At 53.8% G+C, this 20,201-nt stretch overlaps 9 protein-coding genes across 9 annotated transcripts; 2 read left to right on the top strand and 7 right to left on the bottom strand.

The window, feature by feature from the left end:
- Positions 1 to 140: 140 nt before the first annotated feature.
- Positions 141 to 1,423, top strand: PV07_05747 (uncharacterized protein; the record flags this gene model as incomplete). The annotated part of the gene is made up of 5 exons (XM_016392660.1): positions 141 to 506; positions 565 to 858; positions 926 to 955; positions 1,022 to 1,121; positions 1,182 to 1,423. 5 exons carry the CDS (start codon positions 141 to 143, stop codon positions 1,268 to 1,270), a joined length of 879 nt encoding a protein of 292 aa, XP_016250179.1. The 3' UTR covers positions 1,271 to 1,423.
- Positions 1,424 to 1,570: 147 nt separating this feature from the next.
- On the bottom strand, positions 1,571 to 3,150 carry PV07_05746 (uncharacterized protein). Its single transcript, XM_016392659.1, has 3 exons — positions 2,615 to 3,150; positions 2,281 to 2,536; positions 1,571 to 2,159 (listed from the first exon to the last, which is right to left on the bottom strand). Exons 1-3 carry the CDS (start codon positions 2,755 to 2,757, stop codon positions 1,785 to 1,787), a joined length of 774 nt encoding a protein of 257 aa, XP_016250178.1. The 5' UTR covers positions 2,758 to 3,150; the 3' UTR covers positions 1,571 to 1,784.
- A 174-nt stretch (positions 3,151 to 3,324) lies between these two features.
- Positions 3,325 to 5,703, bottom strand: PV07_05745 (uncharacterized protein). The gene is made up of 6 exons (XM_016392658.1): positions 5,210 to 5,703; positions 4,872 to 5,011; positions 4,794 to 4,813; positions 4,705 to 4,743; positions 4,181 to 4,655; positions 3,325 to 4,126 (listed from the first exon to the last, which is right to left on the bottom strand). Exons 1-6 carry the CDS (start codon positions 5,424 to 5,426, stop codon positions 3,473 to 3,475), a joined length of 1,545 nt encoding a protein of 514 aa, XP_016250177.1. The 5' UTR covers positions 5,427 to 5,703; the 3' UTR covers positions 3,325 to 3,472.
- A 480-nt stretch (positions 5,704 to 6,183) lies between these two features.
- On the top strand, positions 6,184 to 8,820 carry PV07_05744 (uncharacterized protein; the record flags this gene model as incomplete). The annotated part of the gene is made up of 2 exons (XM_016392657.1): positions 6,184 to 6,753; positions 6,793 to 8,820. 2 exons carry the CDS (start codon positions 6,184 to 6,186, stop codon positions 8,770 to 8,772), a joined length of 2,550 nt encoding a protein of 849 aa, XP_016250176.1. The 3' UTR covers positions 8,773 to 8,820.
- A 14-nt stretch (positions 8,821 to 8,834) lies between these two features.
- On the bottom strand, positions 8,835 to 10,943 carry PV07_05743 (uncharacterized protein; the record flags this gene model as incomplete). The annotated part of the gene is made up of 3 exons (XM_016392656.1): positions 8,835 to 10,339; positions 10,413 to 10,810; positions 10,891 to 10,943. The coding sequence occupies 3 exons, from the start codon at positions 10,941 to 10,943 to the stop codon at positions 9,057 to 9,059; spliced, it is 1,734 nt and encodes a 577-aa protein (XP_016250175.1). The 3' UTR covers positions 8,835 to 9,056.
- A 431-nt stretch (positions 10,944 to 11,374) lies between these two features.
- PV07_05742 (uncharacterized protein) lies at positions 11,375 to 13,524 on the bottom strand (the record flags this gene model as incomplete). The annotated part of the gene is made up of 3 exons (XM_016392655.1): positions 11,375 to 13,108; positions 13,159 to 13,422; positions 13,477 to 13,524. The coding sequence occupies 3 exons, from the start codon at positions 13,522 to 13,524 to the stop codon at positions 11,375 to 11,377; spliced, it is 2,046 nt and encodes a 681-aa protein (XP_016250174.1).
- A 243-nt stretch (positions 13,525 to 13,767) lies between these two features.
- PV07_05741 (uncharacterized protein) lies at positions 13,768 to 14,875 on the bottom strand. Its single transcript, XM_016392654.1, has one exon. It carries the CDS (start codon positions 14,675 to 14,677, stop codon positions 13,850 to 13,852), a length of 828 nt encoding a protein of 275 aa, XP_016250173.1. The 5' UTR covers positions 14,678 to 14,875; the 3' UTR covers positions 13,768 to 13,849.
- Positions 14,876 to 15,567: 692 nt separating this feature from the next.
- Positions 15,568 to 16,741, bottom strand: PV07_05740 (uncharacterized protein; the record flags this gene model as incomplete). The annotated part of the gene is made up of 2 exons (XM_016392653.1): positions 15,568 to 15,968; positions 16,024 to 16,741. 2 exons carry the CDS (start codon positions 16,739 to 16,741, stop codon positions 15,568 to 15,570), a joined length of 1,119 nt encoding a protein of 372 aa, XP_016250172.1.
- Positions 16,742 to 17,374: 633 nt separating this feature from the next.
- Positions 17,375 to 20,138, bottom strand: PV07_05739 (uncharacterized protein; the record flags this gene model as incomplete). The annotated part of the gene is made up of 3 exons (XM_016392652.1): positions 17,375 to 19,420; positions 19,477 to 19,860; positions 20,094 to 20,138. The coding sequence occupies 3 exons, from the start codon at positions 20,136 to 20,138 to the stop codon at positions 17,375 to 17,377; spliced, it is 2,475 nt and encodes an 824-aa protein (XP_016250171.1).
- Between the last annotated feature and the right edge of the window lie 63 nt (positions 20,139 to 20,201).

The raw sequence follows: 20,201 nt of genomic DNA, 5'->3' as shown, positions 1-20,201 counted from the left end.
AACTTGAAAACCTCGGTGAGTGATGGGTGACGGATCATACTAACCGAGGCACTCACTTCATTTCGCTTTCCTCACGACTACAAGTACGTACCTGTAACTGTCCACTTCTCTTCCACATCTTCGCCACATCAGCATTCACAATGCCGAAAACATCAGATAAATCTACGGAAAAGGCGCAGGGCAGACTTGATGTCCTCAAATCTCATCTGTCTGGTGTGAAAGCTCCTGTAGGACGGTTGACCAAATTATCTCGGTCACTTCAGGGCAAAAAAGCAATCGTGACCGGAGCAGCTTCTGGGATGGGAAAGGAGACTGCCAAATTACTAGCCGATGAAGGGGTACAAGTTGCTGTCCTCGATTTGGACGGAGGAAAAGTGCAAGCCGTTGTTGATGAAATCAACGCAGTGCATCCTGGCCGTGCTCAAGGCTGGATTTGCGATGTAGCCAATCGCAGCAGGATCAAGCAAGTCTGCAAGGAGATCATCGAAGCATTCGGCGGTCTTGACGTGCGTGGCGAATCTCCCAAGCTGTCACGATCCAGTCTGACACAGGCACAACTCGCAGATCCTGATCAACAACGCTGGCATCTCCGTTGGTGGAGGCGCGTTCGACGAAGATGCATCATTCGAGCCTCGCTGGGACAAGACTGTCGACATCAACCTCACGGCTCATGTAATCTTTATTCGAGCGTGCGTGCCTGCTTTGTTGAAGAGTGACGCCGCGCGCATCGTCAATATCGCGAGCACAGAACATTTTGTCACCGGACCAGGAAACGTTGCGTACAGCGCGACCAAATCTGCCGTCACTGGCTTAACTCGATCTTTTGCCGTCGAGCTCGGCAAATACCAAAACATCACGGTAAGTTGTTCGAAAATTGCCTCATGAAACGAGGAGAAGGCATTCTAACGCGCTTGGCATGATGGAGGTGAATACAATCTGTCCAGGTCCGATCATTGTAAGCAGGAGACTTCTCGTTTCAGTGTGAGAAGCAGATTAACCATTTTTTTTCTTCGTGATGCAGACTGGCATGACTGCTCGAATTCCACCTGAACTCAAGGAGGCCTATGCCAAGCGCAGAGTGCCGTTGCGACGCTATGCTGATCCCGAAGAAGTGGCGCAAAGTGAGTGGGAAATGTCTGCTTCTTGTCGTGGTCGCTTTCTAATTCGATGTTATCGCATAGTGACCGTCAACATTTGCCTACCTGCCTCGTCATACCTACACGGTGCAACAATACCAGTGGATGGAGGCATGACCATTCGACATACGTAATATAGGAGGCCGAGTTGGCGAGAGATATCACTACTCCTAACCCCTAAATACCGTCCGAGATTCCACCTCCTGCCGCATAAGTAGAATGAAGGGCGACGATCTGCCTCCCTCTCCGTCTCCCAGAAGCCACGTATAACGAGGGAGTCAAGATCAGGTCCAGGTTCAGAATCAGAAATATTATCAGATTCACAATCTCGCCGCGTCTCTGCGTACAAGGCGGGCAAAAAAAAAAAACAGTGTCAGCATCAGCCTCAGCATTCGGGATCATCGAAGACCTTTCCCACCAACAACCCACGCAGGGTGCAAGTGCCAGTGCAAGTGCCAGTGCAAGTGCCAGTGCGAATGTAAAACGCAATGTAGCCATCACACTCACCCACCACGCACTGGTGTCTGCCACATTGCATTGCACAAATCATGCGCAGTCTACCTCACCCGCAGCAATGGCCCGCCGCGACCGACGGGCCGCAAGCTCTCTCCCCTCCATGCTCACCCAAGCAAAGGTGAAGGTGTCGACTTACTTTCCACCCTTCAAGTGCTCCTCGAACCACTGGATCGCGAAGACAAACGCGTTTTCCTTGGCGTACACATGCACCCTGTTGTTCAGGTCTCCTCTTACGGCAAACCCGTGCTCCACGCCGCTGTACAGGTTGATCTGGTACGGCAGGCCCGTCTCCTTGAGGATGACCTCGCTCTCGTGGCGTTTCTCGGGGGGGAAGATGTGGTCGGTCTCGGCGGCGGCGATGGCCAGAGGGCCCTTCATGTCGCGCAGCTCGTCGGCCTCGACGAAGGACGGGTGGGCGCAGTAGCCCGCGTCGAACTTCCCGGAGTCCGGGCGGAGGTGGCGGACAACGTACTTCGCGCCGAAGCAGTAGCCCACGGCGCCAATTTTCTGTGGTGGGAAGAGAAGGAGTAAACCGTCAGCTCTTGTTCTTTCAGATGAAAGGCTTCTCCTTTCTTCAACTCTTCTATGCATCCGTTTTTTTTTTCTTTCATAGGTAGAAGCGTCTTACCTTGCATCCATACTTTGTCCTCATCTCGACAATGCATGCGTCAATGATGGGGTCCACGGTGGGCGGCAAGTGAGCCGTCTTCTTGGGGTGATATTCGCCCTTCAACCACTTCATAATGTCGAAATCGCCGGGCCGGTTGAGGGGGATGGGGTCCTTGTCGAACAGGTCGGGCATCATGACGAAGTAGCCGTTGGCGGCCAGCTGGTCCGCGATCAACTGGGCGTTGTTGAAGCGGTGGCCGATCACATCGGTGATGCTACAGAGAAAAAGTGCGCTTGGGTCAGTGCCATGGCACAAGGTTGAATCGGATAGCTAGCAGGCAATGGGAACATACACAAGGATGCCAATCTCGGTACTCTTGCTCTCAGGGTACTTTGTGTAGATCTCAAAATCGCCCAGCTGAGAGAACTCGCCGGTAGGAGTGCCTTCGTGCTTGACGCCTTTGTAGCAGCACGAGCCCGGAGGGTTAGATGCCATCTTGAGGGGGATTGGCTGGGAAGACTGAGCTTCGACGTTTGAGGCTGGCGCTGGGGTTTGATATGACGGTAAGAGAGGGGAATTGGCGCTGGCAGGGAGCCTGACGGATGGGAGGGAGGGGCAGGATTCTTTATACAGGGACACGCAAGCTTGAAAGGGTGGGATGGAAGCTCCGCAAAGTCGGAGATGGATATTCAGAAGTAAGCCGCAGAAATGGCACCAATGTCACCATCGCGAATTGGAATCACCAAGAAGGATCGATGCGAAAGGAGGGGCAATCGATTCGAGGCCGGCTCCCGATCCGGCAGATCCAGGGCCGAAATCGCATCGGCGGGCTGCCACGCTGTTCGTCCTGGACGCCATCAATCAAGAGGCCGTGGCCGTTGATAAGTGGGATACAGGAGGAGAACTACATCGTCACATTCTACACAAGGGGAAGGAGGATAGCACATGCGCTGGTGGTATTACAACGAGCCTCGGAGAGAAATTGGTCCTCAGTGCGACGCGCCCCGCTGGAGTTAATCTCGGAGATAAGCTTTGGCTTAACGCCCAATGACGTCATGGGAACCAGGGTTCATGCAGGTTTGCGGCGGCGGCGCTAGTCCCTAAACAGGCCCATATCAATGCTATCAATGCTGACAGCTGCATGTGCACAGAGAGGTGCACCAGAGGATAGGTATAGGAGTCCGGCCTCGGCGATTTCGAGAAACCCCCTCTAGAGAATATACCTGAACGCACTGCCATAGTTCTCTTCTCCCACATTCGTGTCAGCCTTGCCACCCGTCGCCCTGCGCGTCTCCGCACCGCCTTGGGACCCATACTTCTTGTCCAATCTCTTGTTCTCCCACACCAAAAGCGTTCTCAGCGACAGGGCCAGCAGTGCGTTGAAGAACATAAATGCCGCACAGATACTCTGTCCCTCCACGTATCGCGGCTGCTGAGATTTGGGAAAGATCCTAGTTCCGAGAAGTGGGCCACACTGTCCGACGAGGTTGAGAAGGACTATTCCCATTCCCCGGCGACTGTCGCTTCCCTGGTTGTTGACGACCCACGGCAGAATATTGGCGATCGCGGGAAACACCCCGGACGCGCAGAGAAATGTTCCAAAGTACCTCGGGGCTACCGCCGTGCACGTTGCGAGAAGGATGTACCCGATGCCAGCCACACAGCTCAAGAAGGCAATCATGAGTCCTCGCTGTTGAGTTCGATCGGCGATCCAACATGTCATAACTGTGACGATGGTGGAGATAAAATATGGCGGTGCCGACAACCCTTGAGCGTTGATCGAGGAGAACCCCATTTGATTGAGGATGGTGGGCAAGAAGACTGGCAACGACGAGTAGGACACATTGCATGAGAAGTACATCAACTGGGCACTCAGTCAGCTGCTTACGCTCGATCATCGTGTCCGACAACGACTTACCGCTGTAAACCACGCTTTGGCGTCAATCAGTGTTTGGCCGATCTCCTTCAGACTGACGCGGTGCTTTCCTTCCTCTTGGTGACCATGCTGCCTGATGACTCTAGCCCTGGCAACCTCCTTTTCTTCCGCGGTCAAGAACCTAGCACTGGTCGGGCTATCGGGAAGGAAGAACCACGCTAAGGGAGCTGCCAGGATGGTCGGAATGCCTTCCACAAGGAATAGTAGCCTCCATTTGGCAATGCTCGGGTGGCCACTTGTGATTCCGTAGGCCAAAGCTCCAGCGAACGTGTTGGCGAGAGGAGCCGCTGCGAGGAAGATTCCGCTGCGGAATCCATGCTCGTGCCTGAGATAGAAGAAACTGAGCAGGTAAGGAATGCTCGGCCCGAAGCCCGCCTCGGCAGCACCGAGCAGGAATCGCAAGGCCATCTCTCCGCCCCATGACTGGGTGGCCGCTTGACAGGTTGCAACGATTCCCCTGCAGTCGTTGATAAAAGCTCCGGAGGTTGTATTGGGCGAGTACTTACCAGGCAAGAGTGATGAAGCAAGCCCAAGTATGCGGCTTTCTGGTGTCTGTCAGTAAAGCCCAGCCTCCAGATCACTTTCCAAGGCTTACACTATCTTCCACATAAAACCCTGCAGCAAACCGTCAGCATATTGAACAGCTCAAGCTGATGTGGCCAGGAGAGCGCACTTGGAATTGGAACACAATATACGATATGTAGAATATCGTCAACAACCAGTCATATCGATCGCCAGTCAGATCGAGGTCATCTTCCATGCCAGCAATACGCGCATTGCCGATGTTCGATCGGTCGAGGAACGAAAGTAAAACTGCAAGCTGTCAATGAATTGGTCTCATCAAGAATTAAGCACGGTCAGTCATGCTCCGGAACGAGAGCTTTGTCAAGAATACATATCGACCAGCATAGTGAAGACAGAAGTTCCGTCCCCAGGTCTTGCATAGCGCCTTGTGCAGCTTAGACAGTATAGTCTCTGTCCCACGACAGAGCAATCGATTGTTCGACTTACACAAGAAGGTAACGAGTGGAGTTACACGGAGGTCAATTTTGCGCACGACTCTTCTCTCCAGTGCAGGGTCTATTCGTACACTGGTTGTGGTCGACTCTTTGAGCTCAGTACCTCCATCTTTTTCAACATCATTCGAGGCGGGGATTCCTGATGACACGCTCCCATTGTTAGAGACAACCCCCGTGGGGGCCACATATTGGGCCTTGAAGATGCCCATAATGCTGGGTGAGTTCTTGATGTGGAAAGGATGGAAGGATGGAAGGATGGAAGGAAAGAAGAAAGGAGGACGAGTCGCAATGTTTAACCAACAGGTCGAAAAGTCAACATGTTGGGTCGCATGCTGTCCAAGAGCGAAGATTTTGAATTAAGCAATGAACTCATAGGCTAGAAGAGCGGAATTGGTTGGACTTGTGTCTCGTGGAGCAAAAGCAAAAGCATTCGTGCGAGGCTTGTTTGTGGCATGGAGACGGGATCTGCGCTGCAGGAGACCCGTAGTGTTGGCCCAAGAGAGCAATGATCACACTGCGGGGAGCGGGAGGCTGGCCGATCCTGTCCATTTTGCAGCTTTGATTGCGATGGTGGCAATACGAAAGCCGGAAGTAAAGCCGTAGCTGATGGCGATGGATCTGCGCAGGAGGAAATATTTGTCGATGGTTTACAGTTGGTGAAGATGGTGGCCACCAGCTGCCGAGCTGCGTCCCAGGCTTGGCTCTTGGCATTCACCCGCACCTTTTGCCGCTGCGTTCAGCCTTGTCCAATGTCCAAGCACGAGGCCTGCAAATGGCCCCCAAATCAAGACTGTCTCATCGTCCTCCATACTTCGGCCTTCCCCAAATGCGCCATGGCACTCGCTGGGGTCAGGCTCCAGCACAGCCCCGTCGAACCTCCCGACATCCACAAGTAGACGATGTCTTCGCATCTTCCTACGAAAGCGATCCCTGGTCTGCATGATGCAGTAAAGGTCCAGCTATGCAATGGCTGCAGTGGTGGTCAACGACCAAGGCTTTCGGGAAATTGTTCAGGGCGAACCATTCCAGTATGGCGACCTCGACTTGGAGAATGAGGAGCTTCGGTTTCTTGTCCTACAGCGACGTCCCGCAGGGCACGTCCAGGAGGGACTAGACAGTCTGGTTAGCTGCACCATTGAGACTCAACTGCTTGGTCACGCCGACCCATTCATCGCCGTGCGAAATGCTCGAGGATATCGCCTGCTCGAGGAATTGATCCTCGTCGATGGCAAATGCCTGATCATCTCGGCCGCATTGGAAAGGTTTCTTCGATACTTCGAACCCCCCACCGACAAACCTGTGAGGCTCTGGATTCGATACATTTGTGTCGACCAGCGGAAACCGGACGAGATGGCTCGCTACTGGACCCGCGAATTCCAGGATAAGATGTACGAGAAAGCGGAATTGGTGGTGGACATGCAACGTTTCCTGCGCGACCTGATGGACCGAAAGGTGTTTGAAAGAGTCATTGACTCCAGATACAGGGAGTGGACCAAGGACTGGCATGAATTGCCGGAACAATGGCCATTGCCACGGGTCTACCCAGTCAAGCTCGGAAGCAAACCATCCATCTAGCACCCAACTCAAGCTTATCAGTACGTACCTCTAGACACTGTGGCTGACGAAACCCGCATCATCGTGGTCGAGCCAAATGAGGACAAGGAGGGACCGTTGTTGCTCCATCTGGCGCATTGCCCGCTTGCCTCTGACGTGGTCTACCATGCTCTATCGTACACATGGGGAGACTCGAAAGACAGTGTCCAAGTCACTGTGAACGGAGAATTGATGCACATTCGAGAGAACCTGGACCGCGCCCTTCGCCGCGTGCGCCCGTCCTCGTCGCCGCGTGCTTGCGCTGTCTGGGCAGATGCCATATGCATCAATCAGTCCGACGTGAATGAAAAAAATCATCAGATCCCTCGCATAGCTGCTGTCTATGATCGTGCTGCGGTTGTCGTCTGTGACGTGGGCGAGGAGGACCAGTACAGCGAACTTGCCCAAGACTTTGTCAAGCACCTCCAAGAACCCGTCATCCACATGGACGCAGACTACGAGTACATCATCGGCAAACCAGAGCGAATCAGTCCAGACGAAATCCCCAAGCTTTGTGCGGCTTTATATCTGTTCTTGACTCGGCCTTATTTTCGAAGAGCATGGATCCTTCAGGAGGTGGCCTTGTCTTCGAACCCGATGATTTCCTGTGGGTTGCGAAGCGGGACCACCTTTGAAGCACTCGAGACGGCGGCAGCCCATCTGAGCGACATGCTATCACGAGATCCAGACCTTGCTCAGAAAATGAAGGATTCTACACCTGGTTTGCGAAGCATCGACCCGGCTCAGCTACTATTCGTTCGCAAGCTCTTTTACTTTCGCCATCTCCACATGGGCAGAGCCCGCAACGGATTCATAATGCACGACATTAGAAACACAGCGCCCGGATACCTCGAATCTGCAATCCTCGCCCGCGATTTCGAAGCTGCTATCCCACATGACAAGCTGTTTGCGTTGTGGAATGTTGCACGTGACAAGGCCGGTCTGGAATTTATCACCGACTACTCACGCCCCTACGAGGAGACTTACATGGACTTTACCAAGGCATGGTGTGCCCACAGCGGCAGTCTAGATATGATTGGCGCCTCCGAGTTCACGAATCCTGCCGATCATCGCGGGTTCTATTCGAAGGTGTCCTCGTGGTGTCCGGACTGGAGCACGCCGTCCCTCTCGAGCTCCCTTATCCGTCGTGAGACGTTTCGGCGGCTTCGGATCTCCATGCACGACGATATTGACGGCAGAGTCTACTGCGCCGACGGCGGCGTCCGTCAGGAGCCAGGCGAACCCAAATACTTTGAATTCGAAGACAACACGCTACACTGTGCTGGCGTCATTCTGGACAAAGTGGACGGTGTTATAGCCGGCAAAACCGGACAGCTTCCAGTAGAAGCGGCAGTTCCAGGACTGGTTGGTTTTTGCAAAGACTTTTTCGCCAAGAACAATATCACCCCCTACGACGATGTCACACAGGCCTTGATAGCAATGGTACACGGAGACTGCGTTGCTTCCTGGCCGAAAGAAGAAGAAAGTCCTAATATACCCCATGATGAAGACTCTTGGACGGCGCCATACACTTGCATCCCGTTCAAGCCAAGGCTGAACCCCGACCAGCATCCGAACCGGTCTCGACATGTCCCCTGGTACGGAAGCAGTTACTCATCCCAAGAAGCGTGGGACGTTGTACGCACCATCATGCGCGGCAGGCACCTCTTTGTCTCTGAAAAAGGCTATCTGGGCTTGTTGCCGGACTACCTTGGCAAAGTTGAGGGGGACAGTGACCGTCCTGGTCATTGCGGGCCCTTTCACCTGGCAATCCTAGCGACATGTTCCGTCCCGGTCATACTGGGTGAGCATCCGGAGATCGAAGGTGCGTACAGGTTTCTGGGGACGTGTTTTGTGCAGGGCTGGATGGAAGGGGAGATCCTGCGGGAAGAGATGGGCTGCAGTGAGCCGGCTGAGTTTTGGGAGGCCATGACAGGCACCGAGAAACGCCGGATTGTATGAGAATGGTAGAATTTCAGGGCTCTTCTCATTTGACATGCAACATAGCGGTGTTAGGTTGGGCTTGTCACCTCAAACGAGTCTTGATTTCATATGTGGTCCCCGTTCGTGATGAGAATAGACAGCAGGATTGAACTCCTCTGCAGTGATCGGCTGAGCCTGTTATACAGCTACATACGAACGGGATACTCCTATTCGGTCCGTATCTTTGGGAGATACACCCTGTAGGATAGAGAACAGTGCCTGCCTATCGACGTACGTACCCAGCCCCGCACGCGGTTCCAATTTCAGATCAAGGTCCTCTCGATCTCGACCTGGACGGGGACGCCGAAGCCGTGCTCGCCGCCGACGCGGTTCTTCTTCTTGCCGACCTTTTCCAGGTCATCGACGAGCGGGTTCAGCGCGAGGGGCACGGTCATGGGGTCCTCGCGGCGGCACTTGAGGTCGAGCACGACGCCCTGGCTGAGGCCCTTCTTGCCGAGCCCGTCGGCCCAGCGCGCGGCGAGCCTGATGCGGGGCCGCTTCGGGTCGACGTGGCCGGCAGGGTAGACGGTGCCGAGCAGGCCGGCCAGGGCGCCGAGGTAGCTGGCCCAGAAGCCCTCCTGGTGGGTGAGCACGGCGCGCAGGCGGGCGTGCAGGGCCTCGTGCGGCGGGGGCAGGTCGACGTTCCAGCGCGCGCAGAGGGCGAGGGCCAGGATGGCGCGGGCGGCGTGGGCGACGCCGTGCGCGGCCGTCAGCACGCCCGTGAGGGGCGCGTGCAGCGCCGCCAGCGACCGCGTCTCCTTGGGCAGCGGCAGGTGCAGGTACATCATGTCGGCGACGGCGCGGACCAGCGCCGGCGTGAACGACGCCGGTAGCGAGCGGTCCAGGTGGTTCACCCCGGGGAGCCCGTCCCAGAGGAGCGCCGCCAGGTCGGCCGCCGACGAGGGGCCGTACGGCGCGGTCGCAGCGGCCAAGGGGTCGAGGGCCTTGGTGGGCGCGTCGAGCGTGTCGAAGAGGAACCCCTCGCGCACCCCGCCCTGGCAGAAGCGCACCTGCTGGATCATCGGCAGCGCGTCGACGAGCACGTTGACCAGGAACGCCACCGCCGGCACCTGCTCGGCCCGCCGCTTCGAGATCCGGAACACCGACTCCTCCGCCGCCACGGCCGTGATCGCCCCCGTCTGCTGGAACTCGCGCTTCGTGACGCAGAAGCCGTTGATGATGGGGATCGGGTACGGCGACACCTTGTGCTGCGACATCAGGAGGTACCCCCAGCCCCGGAACCCGCCGCCGGAGAGGTACAGCGTCAACCCGCCGTGCCGGGCCTTGTGCCGCAGAGAGTCGGGGAGGTCCAGGTCGTCGTAAGCCTGGCGGAACTGCGCTTTCATGTCCTCCTCGAGTTCCTCCTGGGGCGACTGGACCGGAGATCGGGATTTGTGGTGTCCGTTGTGATCGGGGGGCGACAGGGAGAGTTCTCGCAGTTTCCGCGTCATGGCTGCCGCGCCGTAAGGGAACGAGATGCTGCCCTTTGGGCTGGTCTGGACGTGGCCGTCTTTGGCGATCATCCAGGTGATTTGAGTGCTTCCTCCTGGATAGCTAGCAGTCAGTCAAATGCCATTAGGATCTGATCTTCCTAGACAAGGAAAAGAGGCTTCAAGTACCACCCAGGTCCATGACCAGGCCCTCCACCGAGGCAAAGCTGCTGGCGACGCCCATGGCCCCTATCGTCCCTTCAGCCTCCTTGGGCAGCATATCGACTTCCCAACCGGTGGCCTCTTTGATCTGCCGCCGAAAGTCTGCCGAGTTTTCTGCACTCCTCGTGGCTTCTGTGGCCAGGACTCTGATGTTGGTCTCGGGCACGCCAAAGTCGGCACACGCGGTCTTGAACTTGGCCAGTGACGACAGGACTTCGTCGGTGGTCTCCTGGGGGATAGGCCCCTTGGCGCCAGATGAGTACTGGGCGTCGAATAGTGAGATGCCCTCGCGGTCTTGGTAGACGGTGGGAAGGGAACGGGCCGTTGAGGGCGAGAGGTCGGTGATGGAGAACCGGATGCCATTGCTGTCGCCACGCCAGTCCCAAGCATTGTCAGTATCTGTGCAGCCGAAGGAAATGGTATGGAAGGTCCCTAGATGATATACCTTCCCATGTCAACCAAGCCATAGAGGCTGCTTGGCGATGGCGTGCGTAACATTGTGGGAAGCCAAACAATGGATTGGATGTGGACTCCAGAGGTTCGGTAAATGCGGGAAAAAAGGCACCACACCAGGCACACGGCAGCTCGATGACGATGAAGTCTGCTTAATTGAGAGCTAGAATGGCCGTAAAAGCCTGATGAATGATGGACGGGTGTTTTATGGCAGCAGAAGAAATTTCATCCCAGGCGGAGTCGATCACCTCGTATACTTTTACATGTCGCTGCGCACGTGGGAATTCCTCACCCGCTGTGCGGCTCCCGCAATTGATCTTCCACCCTTTGGCCAACCCCGGTATAGGTACATATCCGAAGCCATCCTGGTCGTGCCCGCTTCCCTATCAAAATGGTGGTATACATGAAAGCTATAGGAGAGAAATCAAACCAGAAACTCACCCAGTGCCGGGCGGAAACAGAGGGACATACTCGCTCTACGACATCTCCTCGTCGTCCTCGGGATGGAAGGCGTCTCCAAAGGCAGAGCCCTCCATCCCATCCAAGTTCAGGTCGTCGTCGTCGTCGTTGTCATAACTTGCAAGCGCATCCCCCGCCGTGTCCACTTCCACATTATCAAAATCCCCGCCCATACCAAAATCAGGAGTGTTCAGCGCTCCATCCGGAGGTGGCTGCGCCTGAGCTTGCTGTCCCTCATTTGTCCCCTCAGCATTAGACTGGTCTCCAGTCCCGTCCGCCACGGCTTGACTTTCCTCTGGTTGACCGTCATCTGGCAGTTCTGGAATCTCCATGGCGTTTTGATCCCCGTCTTCCCCAATCATGACCCATTCGTCGCCGTCTTGATTGACGTTGTCGACTTGGTCATCCATACCATCCATGTTCACATCTGTGACAATGTCGTCCAATTGCGGTAGATCTTCGGCTTGCTCGTTGGTATCTGCTTCAGGCTGCTGCTCCGCGTCTGCAGACTGTGTCGTTGGGGCTTCAGGCGGGGTAGGTAACGGTTCTGCAGTCGCGTGGGTTTGTTGCTCGCCGCTAGCCACAGAGGCCTCCTGCGGCTCTTGCTTTGGCTCTTCGACGGGAGTCGCGGCGGGCTGAGGCTGTGACGGTTGTTGGGTACTGGCAATCTCTGCAATGGGAAGAGCGTGGATGGCTTTCTGCGGCGAAGCAACGGCTGGGGCTGGAGGCTGGGCTGGCACAGCAGCAACTTTGTTTCGCTCCTCCAAGCCTCCTCTTGAAACAAGTGTCACGGTGTTGGTCCTTGTCAGCTTTTGGCCTATATCCGACTCTACTGTTTCCATGATGTCGTCAATCGCGTCACGCGGGGCGGTGTCGGCATCACCATTGGTACTGTCTTTCGAGATACTTGGTCTCTCTGCCACATCCGATACTGTTCGCAGCTTCTTTTCAGCAGTTGCCAATGTCGTCGACCGACGCAATTTTTCCATCCTCCGGGCGTGTCTGTTCCTCATTTCTTCCAGTTCCTCTTGCATTTTGGCGAGTTTTTCAGAAGCGCGCTTGATGAAGTCATCAGCTCGCCCAGCAGCCATTTTACCAACTCGTGGCAGCGGTCCATTACTTGGCTCGCTCACAGCCGAGACAGGAGCATCGAAGAAATCTTTGGTCAATTCCTCCAACGGGCCCTTCCGTCCAAACCCCAAGTCACTAGGGATGATGGAGAGGGTGGGATATGGCGACTCAATTATCTCCTCCATCCAGTCATGGTGTTGCTCGTAGCGGACCCGACTGATATCTCTGGGGGCCATAAAATCAAGCAAGTCACCCCGAGAGACGTCTTCTTCTTCCTCCACTGTTGTGTCTTGGGTAATGCTCGCGCCTCTTCTGTGACCAACGCCTGGAGGAACTTGCCCTGGGGCGGGTCCCCTCGCCACTCCCGGAGGTAAGTGCATCGTGGGCCAATTTGATCGGTCGTGCAGCATGAACTCTTTTCGAGGCAGTTGACCTTGACTCTGGATCATGCGACGCTGTTGGAGTAGTGCATGAACATGAGGCATGATCGGGATATTGGAGGCGGGGACGTGGTCGCGCGGCGAGGCTTTTGAGTAGTGAGTCAGCCATAAGCTGGGATCGGGACTTGGGAGGCCATGGGCTGGGTTTCCAGGAAGCAGCCGATAGCGTCTTCTGCTGTGTGTGGCCATGATTTCGCCCGTGGCTCGAAAGCCAGCTCTCTGCAGAAACATTTCCAAAGTCTGTCCGGACAGCATTAGCAACCGGCCGTAGACGGTGGATTGTTACCTACATATCCCCGAACTTCGGATTTGTACACATGTTCCACATCTGCCCAAATGAAACCATCACTCGCGTAGCTTGTACCCAGGTATTCGAGCGGCTGCCACTCGAGGATCAATGTGCCGTCCGGCGGAGTGTCGATAAATTGCCATTGCATGGGCTGTAGATCGCGCACAATCTTGGGCGCTTCCAGGAGGTATCCAACAATTGTATCGACTGCGGGATTGCTCGTGATCGGGTAGCGATATTTGGACACCAAGTGCAGATGAGGTAGCTGATTGTGTACAAGTCAGTTGGAAGGAATCGACAAGAGGATTTTGCAACTCACCAGCTGCGGCGGGATACCGGCCGCAGGGTCTTTCATCATCGGATTCATCTTGAAACAAATGGGATCAGAGCAAGGCTGTCGATATCATGGAAGATTAAGGGCTGTTAAGTGGTTGTGCAAAATGGCTGCAGGAGGAGAGGGCGCGCTGCAACTTGCGACGCGATTAGCTTGGGGCTTGACTTTTTGAACGAGGCTGGGGACTTGGCGCCGACTTCAGCCTTGTCACGTGGTGGCTGCTCACAATCGCAGCCTTTCTTCCGATCTGTATCGTGGGCCCGACATTGGAAGGCATTTCTAGGGCCAGACGTCGTTTCTCATTACTTATGGTGGGTGCTAAGTCAAGCACCTCGAATGGGATGGTACAGGTCATTGGTCATAACAACTCCACCTCTCCCCTCTGGACGCCGTTCCTGACGTCCTTCCACCTGACAACCCAGACCTCCCCTCTCCTCATCCGCAGCACTACACTAGCACCTTCTTCCTGGCCCTGGTCCCTCGCCTGATCGACGTCCCTTTCGTTGTTCCACGTCCCCTCGTTCACACATCTCACGACCACAGCCTTTGAGCCGTCTGGTCCTTCGATCATGGGTACCCCTCCGCTTGAATCATCCAGCCTCCGTAGTCCCGAGGGAAGTGAGTTCAGGAAACTCGAATCGTAGAGTTCTCCTAGGAGGGCTTGGTGATGCCTCAGGAAGCTGATTTCTGATGTCGACATGATAGTGGACGTCTTCGTGTCCGAGTTGAGATGTTGAGAGAGGTAATAGGTGGCGTGCTTGGTCATCTTGGCGAGTCGTTGTCTCAGCAAACTCCTTACAAGAAACTGTGTCCGTGAAAGATCTGTCTGCAATATCGCCAGGACTAGGTTGGTATTCTGTGTGCTGCTGGTCGGCTTTCCGCCATTGGGCCCGTCCATCGAGTTTGGGTACAGAGGCGAAGATCCATCGCCCATTCCGCTCGCTAGATCCTCAATACGTGATATCTGTGATTGGACCCGCGACATTACGCGGGTCATAAGTTCTGTAGGATAGGGGAGTAGATCGGGTGCGCAGCGTTCCGATATCCATGCCCGGGTGAGGAGTTGGTGGTCTGTGAAGGTGTCTGTATCACTCGAAGAGTAGGGGTGAGAGGATGTCGTTGAGTAGGTTTGAGAGCGCGAGACATCAGCAAGGATGTCGGAGATATCAAGGTCCATTGCTCCCATGAACAACTGCGATCACCACAATGATAGATCTGAGAGCGACAGACCGTAAATGGCCCTGGATCGATGGTATAATGACGCGACAATGGCCGGCGCCGAAACAGTGTTAGAGAATTGACTTATGAGACCACGGAGAGGATCACACTTGACACCACGGCGGGCATTTCTGTCGTTGCTCTTGACGCAGGGACCTATATTCCGTAGGGAGATGTGGTTTGGATGCCAGAAGAGGTAACGTTGTATGCACCGATATTGGGTCGCGAAAATAGCGCGTCTGACCGTGACCTGGAAAAAGGGCGTCACCTTGGCAGCCACCAGTCTCATATAACGGACATATTCCACTCGGTACATCATTTTGCATCTATTTTTACCACTATCTAGGCTCAGGGATTTTGTTTCTGTCCATGGATGGCTGTCCACTTGCGGGTGATGGTGCTTGCGCAATCAGGCCCGATATTCATTCCTGCGGAATGTATTGTCCCAGAAAACTGTCACCCTTCTCATTCCTGCAATGTCTGTGTCAAACCACCCGACTTTTAAACGATGTCTAGTTTTCCCACCTGGCCTTCAAATTGAACGGTATGAAGCTTTCAATAAGTCGGAGAACATGCTCCCTGAAGAACCTTGTGTACCTTGAGCATGGTGTTGCGAAATGAACATCCCGGGACTTGTGCGCAACCGTCAGAGGTGAGAACCAGGCATTGCTATCGCACGTGTGACGGTGAGTACCGAATGGACTGCGAAGCTATTCCACACAGATATCTGAATTCAGGAAATCTGCATCCTGGCCCGGTTGCATTCCTCTAACTCGAGCTACCCGTGTGCCGATTTCTCCAAGGTTGCATTGTGGCTTTGAATGACAGTTGTTCCGGCGCTATCCCCCTGTTCCCTATTCAAGGAGTAAAGAAGGGCAATGTCAAACCCTGAATCCTCTTTTCGAGTTTTGAGAGTTCGCTTTCAAGGCCCTTCATAACACCGCAAAATCGCAGATCTAACTTCGGAATACAACGAGATGGTTTTAGTTGAGTTAGAGGATATATCTCACACAGCGAGGAGACTCCCAGTGCACGTAACCGAGAGAAAAGCTCCATAATGGAAATATCCAGAGCAGTGGCTTGAGGGATAGGGTAGAGGCCCTTGAGCTTCAACTTCTTGATAAGGTCTCCAAGGACAAGAGCGTCACATTCTGCGTGTCGTAAACATTGCTGGGTGTCACTCTGGTAACGTTCAACAGTATCGTTCAGATAGATGAGCATGTCGCCGATGATCGATAGTCGACTTGCTTCGATCTTGCCTTTAGCCAAGGACTGTTAGATGGCCTGAAACGTTGACTTAAAAGGCATACTTACTGGGGATTGCAGGTGGAAATGGAAGTCCGTTTTCTTCAAAGTGAGAAGTACACCAATAAATAGCATCCCTGGTCACTTCAGTGTACTCAACTGGTCTTCTGAGAACCCAACAAGTGTAAATCCGGTCCGCAAGATGGGGAGTCAAGGTGTTGCGGGCTGGCCAGAGATCAGAGAACCAGAGATCTGTGTACACTCCCGTAGCCTCTTGAAGCTCGTACTTGTCAATCAGAACCACGATCGCAAAAAACAGCGCGTACTCGATTTTGCGAGGGACGCTTCGGTTCAGTCCATGTATGATACCAAGCAAAACCATCATTGCATCGGCATTGTCTTCAGGTAGCGGTACTTTTGTCGCTTGGTCGGCTCCCAACGCGACTCCCTCCCGAAAATTGCCGTCGAACATGGCACGGAAAACCTTTGACGCCAGCGAGAGATGTTTTGACGACACCTTGGCTTCGATCTCTTGATTTTCGTGGGCCGTCGGTGCCTCTGCAGGTGACGCTCCATTGTTCTGTCCGGCAGGAGCCTCAAGCTGCGCCTCTCCGCCATCTTGAACCTTCTTGGTAGGACCCGTCCCGGTGTTAGGGCTGATAGCAGATGGAGTGATTCTTTTGCTCAGCACTAATTGAACATCGCCACGAGGGTCGTAAATTGGGGTTTTGTGACACTGAATATACCCAGACCAGCGAGAAGGATAGGGCGCGCTGGAATCCCCCATTTTGCGGGCTTAGTAAGTGAGCTGATTCGGAGAAGAGATGACAGGCGCAGCTGGGAAACTGGTGAAACTGAAGCAGCAGAGAAGTGCTCGACGCGGCCAAGCTTAAAAGTGTGAGACAAAGGCGGTGTAGGTGAAGAAGCTCCAAGGAGAACAAGTGAATGGAGTCCATGTCTTTGTAGACATTCACATCATGCTCTTGGCGATACTGACCTGGGTTACCATGCCACGTCAGTCACGCTAGAACAAACAAGATACACCACACAGAAATCCTTCAGAATTCACTAGTCCCCTGAAGAGTAAGATATAGGCGCTTGTCGACGTAATGGGTTGTGACATTTCCCCCTATGTTGCTGTATGGATCTCAAGTTGAAAGCTTTGTTCAGCTCTTCCCAAATCTGCCAGAATCTCAGTTCCATTGTCGCTCAAAGTCGAAGACAGGGACGTAAAGTGGTCGACCCTGCGCCATGCCGATGCTTATCCCATTCCGTCCAGGAGTGCTCCATGCATATGTCATTTGCCATCGTTCCATCATAAAAGTCATGCCATCCAACTCCTTCAAACGTGTTCCTGCCGGGCAAGCGCCACTGCGAAAATCCGACAAAGTCGAACGTGGACCTTTTGGAACCATTCCTCTCAAGCCAAGTAGTTGTAGGAAGGTTTTGCTGGATCGGGCCCCCTCTCTAAGTATTCCTTCTCTATCAACGATTCGATCTTCTTCTTGATCATGTTCACATCCGGTTGAAAACGAGACGAGATCTGAGCCAAAGTCTCCGTCATGAGCTGTGAATGCGACAGACTCTTGCGTGACTTCATGATTCGAACGATCGCGGCCTCGATGACGATCCCACGCTCCTCCTCCGTCCGTTTCTGAGTCGCGCGGCGTTCCTCCTGATTCTCGACCCGGTTGCCACCGCCTCCGGCAACAACACTCACTTTGATCTTGAGGAATTGGCTGCTGAATTCTTCATTGAAAAAGAATTTGTCTGATGGCTTGACGTCTTTTGACACCGGCTCTTTCCGCAGGACTCTCCATTTGTTAACCAACGACAGTGACTGCAGATTGCGAATGAGCTCAGACTTGGGAATATTTGTCTCAGCCGCAATCTGTTCAAAGGTTAGAGATTCCCCAGGTGGAAGCTCGTTGAAGAGCATGAGAATGACCATGGCATAGGTCGAGACGTTGAGTTCGTATCGTCGGGTCTTCCCACCATTCGTGAACGTAGCTCTCATGTCAGCGTCACCGAGACCAGGCATCCAAGTCAACTTTCTACCAGTATGCTTATCAAGGTAGAACTTCTGGAATCTCTGCCGGACCTGCTCAACTGGAGCTGGAAACTTGCATTCGGTTTTGGTAGTGTTGTCATCAGGTTTGCTGAGTGTTTCGAATGGCCAAATAGTGGTGGTCAAGACTCTGCAATCCAGCTCAACGCGTTTGGGGTCGGGGTCGCCGAGCTGGTTGACGTATTCCTTGTATTTCATGTTGAGGTCGTCCGACGTCTCGGTGTCTCTGATGAGACCTTCTAGCTTCTGGGTGAACTGGTTTCCGATCTTCATCTTCATCTTTGAAAGCATCTGGCGTTCCATCTCCCGGCTGACTGATTTCTTCATCAGGAGGCGCTTGGCCATGTGTCTCTTGTAGTATGTCTCGAACGTGTCTTTGTTCGCGAGGTACTGGAGCAGCAAGATGCCGTTGTCAAGTATTGTGTCGACTTCAGCATCACTCTTGTCCTTGCCGCCCCGTTTCAGATATTCATCGAGGAAGAGAGACAGATGCTCCGCGCTTCGCTCGTTGATGTTGATGAAATCTTGGAATGAATTCTCCAAAGCCTTCTCCAGAACTGTATCTTTCTGGAATGCTTCGGTCCAGAGCCTGTCGAACTTGGCCTTCAAGACTAGAATCTGTTCCACCCACACAATGGCAGCCTGAGTCTGTTGGCTCAGTGCCTTCTCCTGCTGAATGCCTCTGCTCTCCGTGCTGGCTTTCTGAGCGGCTTTCGGTGCGGGTGTGCTATCAACAATCACATTCGCGGCCTTGTTGATATCCATCCCGAGCCCTATGACGCGCTTCTTGACCACCTCCTTCAGCGCAGCTTTCCGCGGGTCCACTCGGCTGATGAGCTCAAAGACATTGGCAAGATCTTGAACTTTATCACTGTCCAGCATACTCTGAACCCCCGTGCCCTCCATGTTGATGACATCGCGAATATGAGCAGAAATGAGCTCTTTTTCCACCACGCTTTTAATTTTGTGTTCTGTAATCTGGGAGATGGTTTGCTGGCACCGCTCGTGTTCTTCGGCCAAACGTTTTCTTGCATGGGTGCAAAATGTACTTGCGTCAGCCTCAACCAACAATGTCTGGCCTTCGGTCGTATAGAATTCTCGACTCGCTTGGAGGAACTTGGGTTCGAATGATATGAGGTAGAGTTTACTGGTTTCCTCCTCGGTAATTGTTACGTAGAGGCCTTCCAGCATGTAACAACAAGCACGAACCAGCGGCCGGTCAATGATTTCACCTTTGCGTTCCGACCTGATCATATCGAGAAGAACAGTTTCTAAAAGGGAGAGCACAGAGGTTTTCGGGTCATCATCCAAGGGAGTGTAGAGGACCTGGGTTCGAAACAGCGCCATTGAAGCTGCAAAAATCGATGGTCTCTTTTGCTCCTGAGCAAACATGCGATCCTGGCCGGGCTATAAGTATCGTATCAGCGCATCAGAAAACAGTCGAGGACACTAACCATATACATGAGAACGTCGGTAATCATCCCGGTGCAGAGTTGATGGTCGGCAAAGGCGTCTTTGAGAGCTCTAATAAACCTCTCACCAGCAACTCTGCTCTCCTCGGATAGGACGGTGGCATTTTGATCCAAGCGATCAGCCAAGAGAGCAGGCGTTATGAGACCGTGAATCTTCATTCGAACGTTTTCCCGCAGCCATGTCTCTATCAGTTGTACGACCCTATCGTACAGCATGTCCTGCTTTTTCTTCAAGACCAACTTGTATGCATTGCGGAAGAGTTCTTCGAAGGAGAGTTTGGAAGCATTCTTGGCGAAGATCTCCTGGAAAGCGGTGGATAAAGTGTTCCATGTTGAATCGAAGTCGACATCGTCTTTCGTCAGACCCTGATGGCGGGGCATGTTAGCAGGAGCCAGAGACCAGGGCGTCAGTTGACAGAGGCGAAGGCGAACTGGCTTTGAGTATAAACAAGGCAAGAGAGAGAGAGAGAGAGAGTGGGCATGATATGGAAGGTGAGGTAGGTATGTCAACAGCCGTTGTCTTAGTGAACGGACAAAGGATGTATCAAACTTCAGCCCGACCGCAGTGTGCGAATCGATTTGAGAGGTGAGGCACGTACCCTTCTCGGGGCTCTAATCTTCGGGCCGCCTTTCTTAGCCAACATAATGGGCAGGACACATTGCCCACACCAATGCAGCCCTCAAGATCGCGTTGTTTCCAAGAGGCT

This window comes from Cladophialophora immunda (genome assembly GCF_000835495.1).
Source record: "Cladophialophora immunda strain CBS 83496 unplaced genomic scaffold supercont1.3, whole genome shotgun sequence".
In the NCBI taxonomy this organism is placed as follows: domain Eukaryota; kingdom Fungi; phylum Ascomycota; class Eurotiomycetes; order Chaetothyriales; family Herpotrichiellaceae; genus Cladophialophora; species Cladophialophora immunda.
This window is presented reverse-complemented; position numbering and strand designations above follow the sequence as displayed.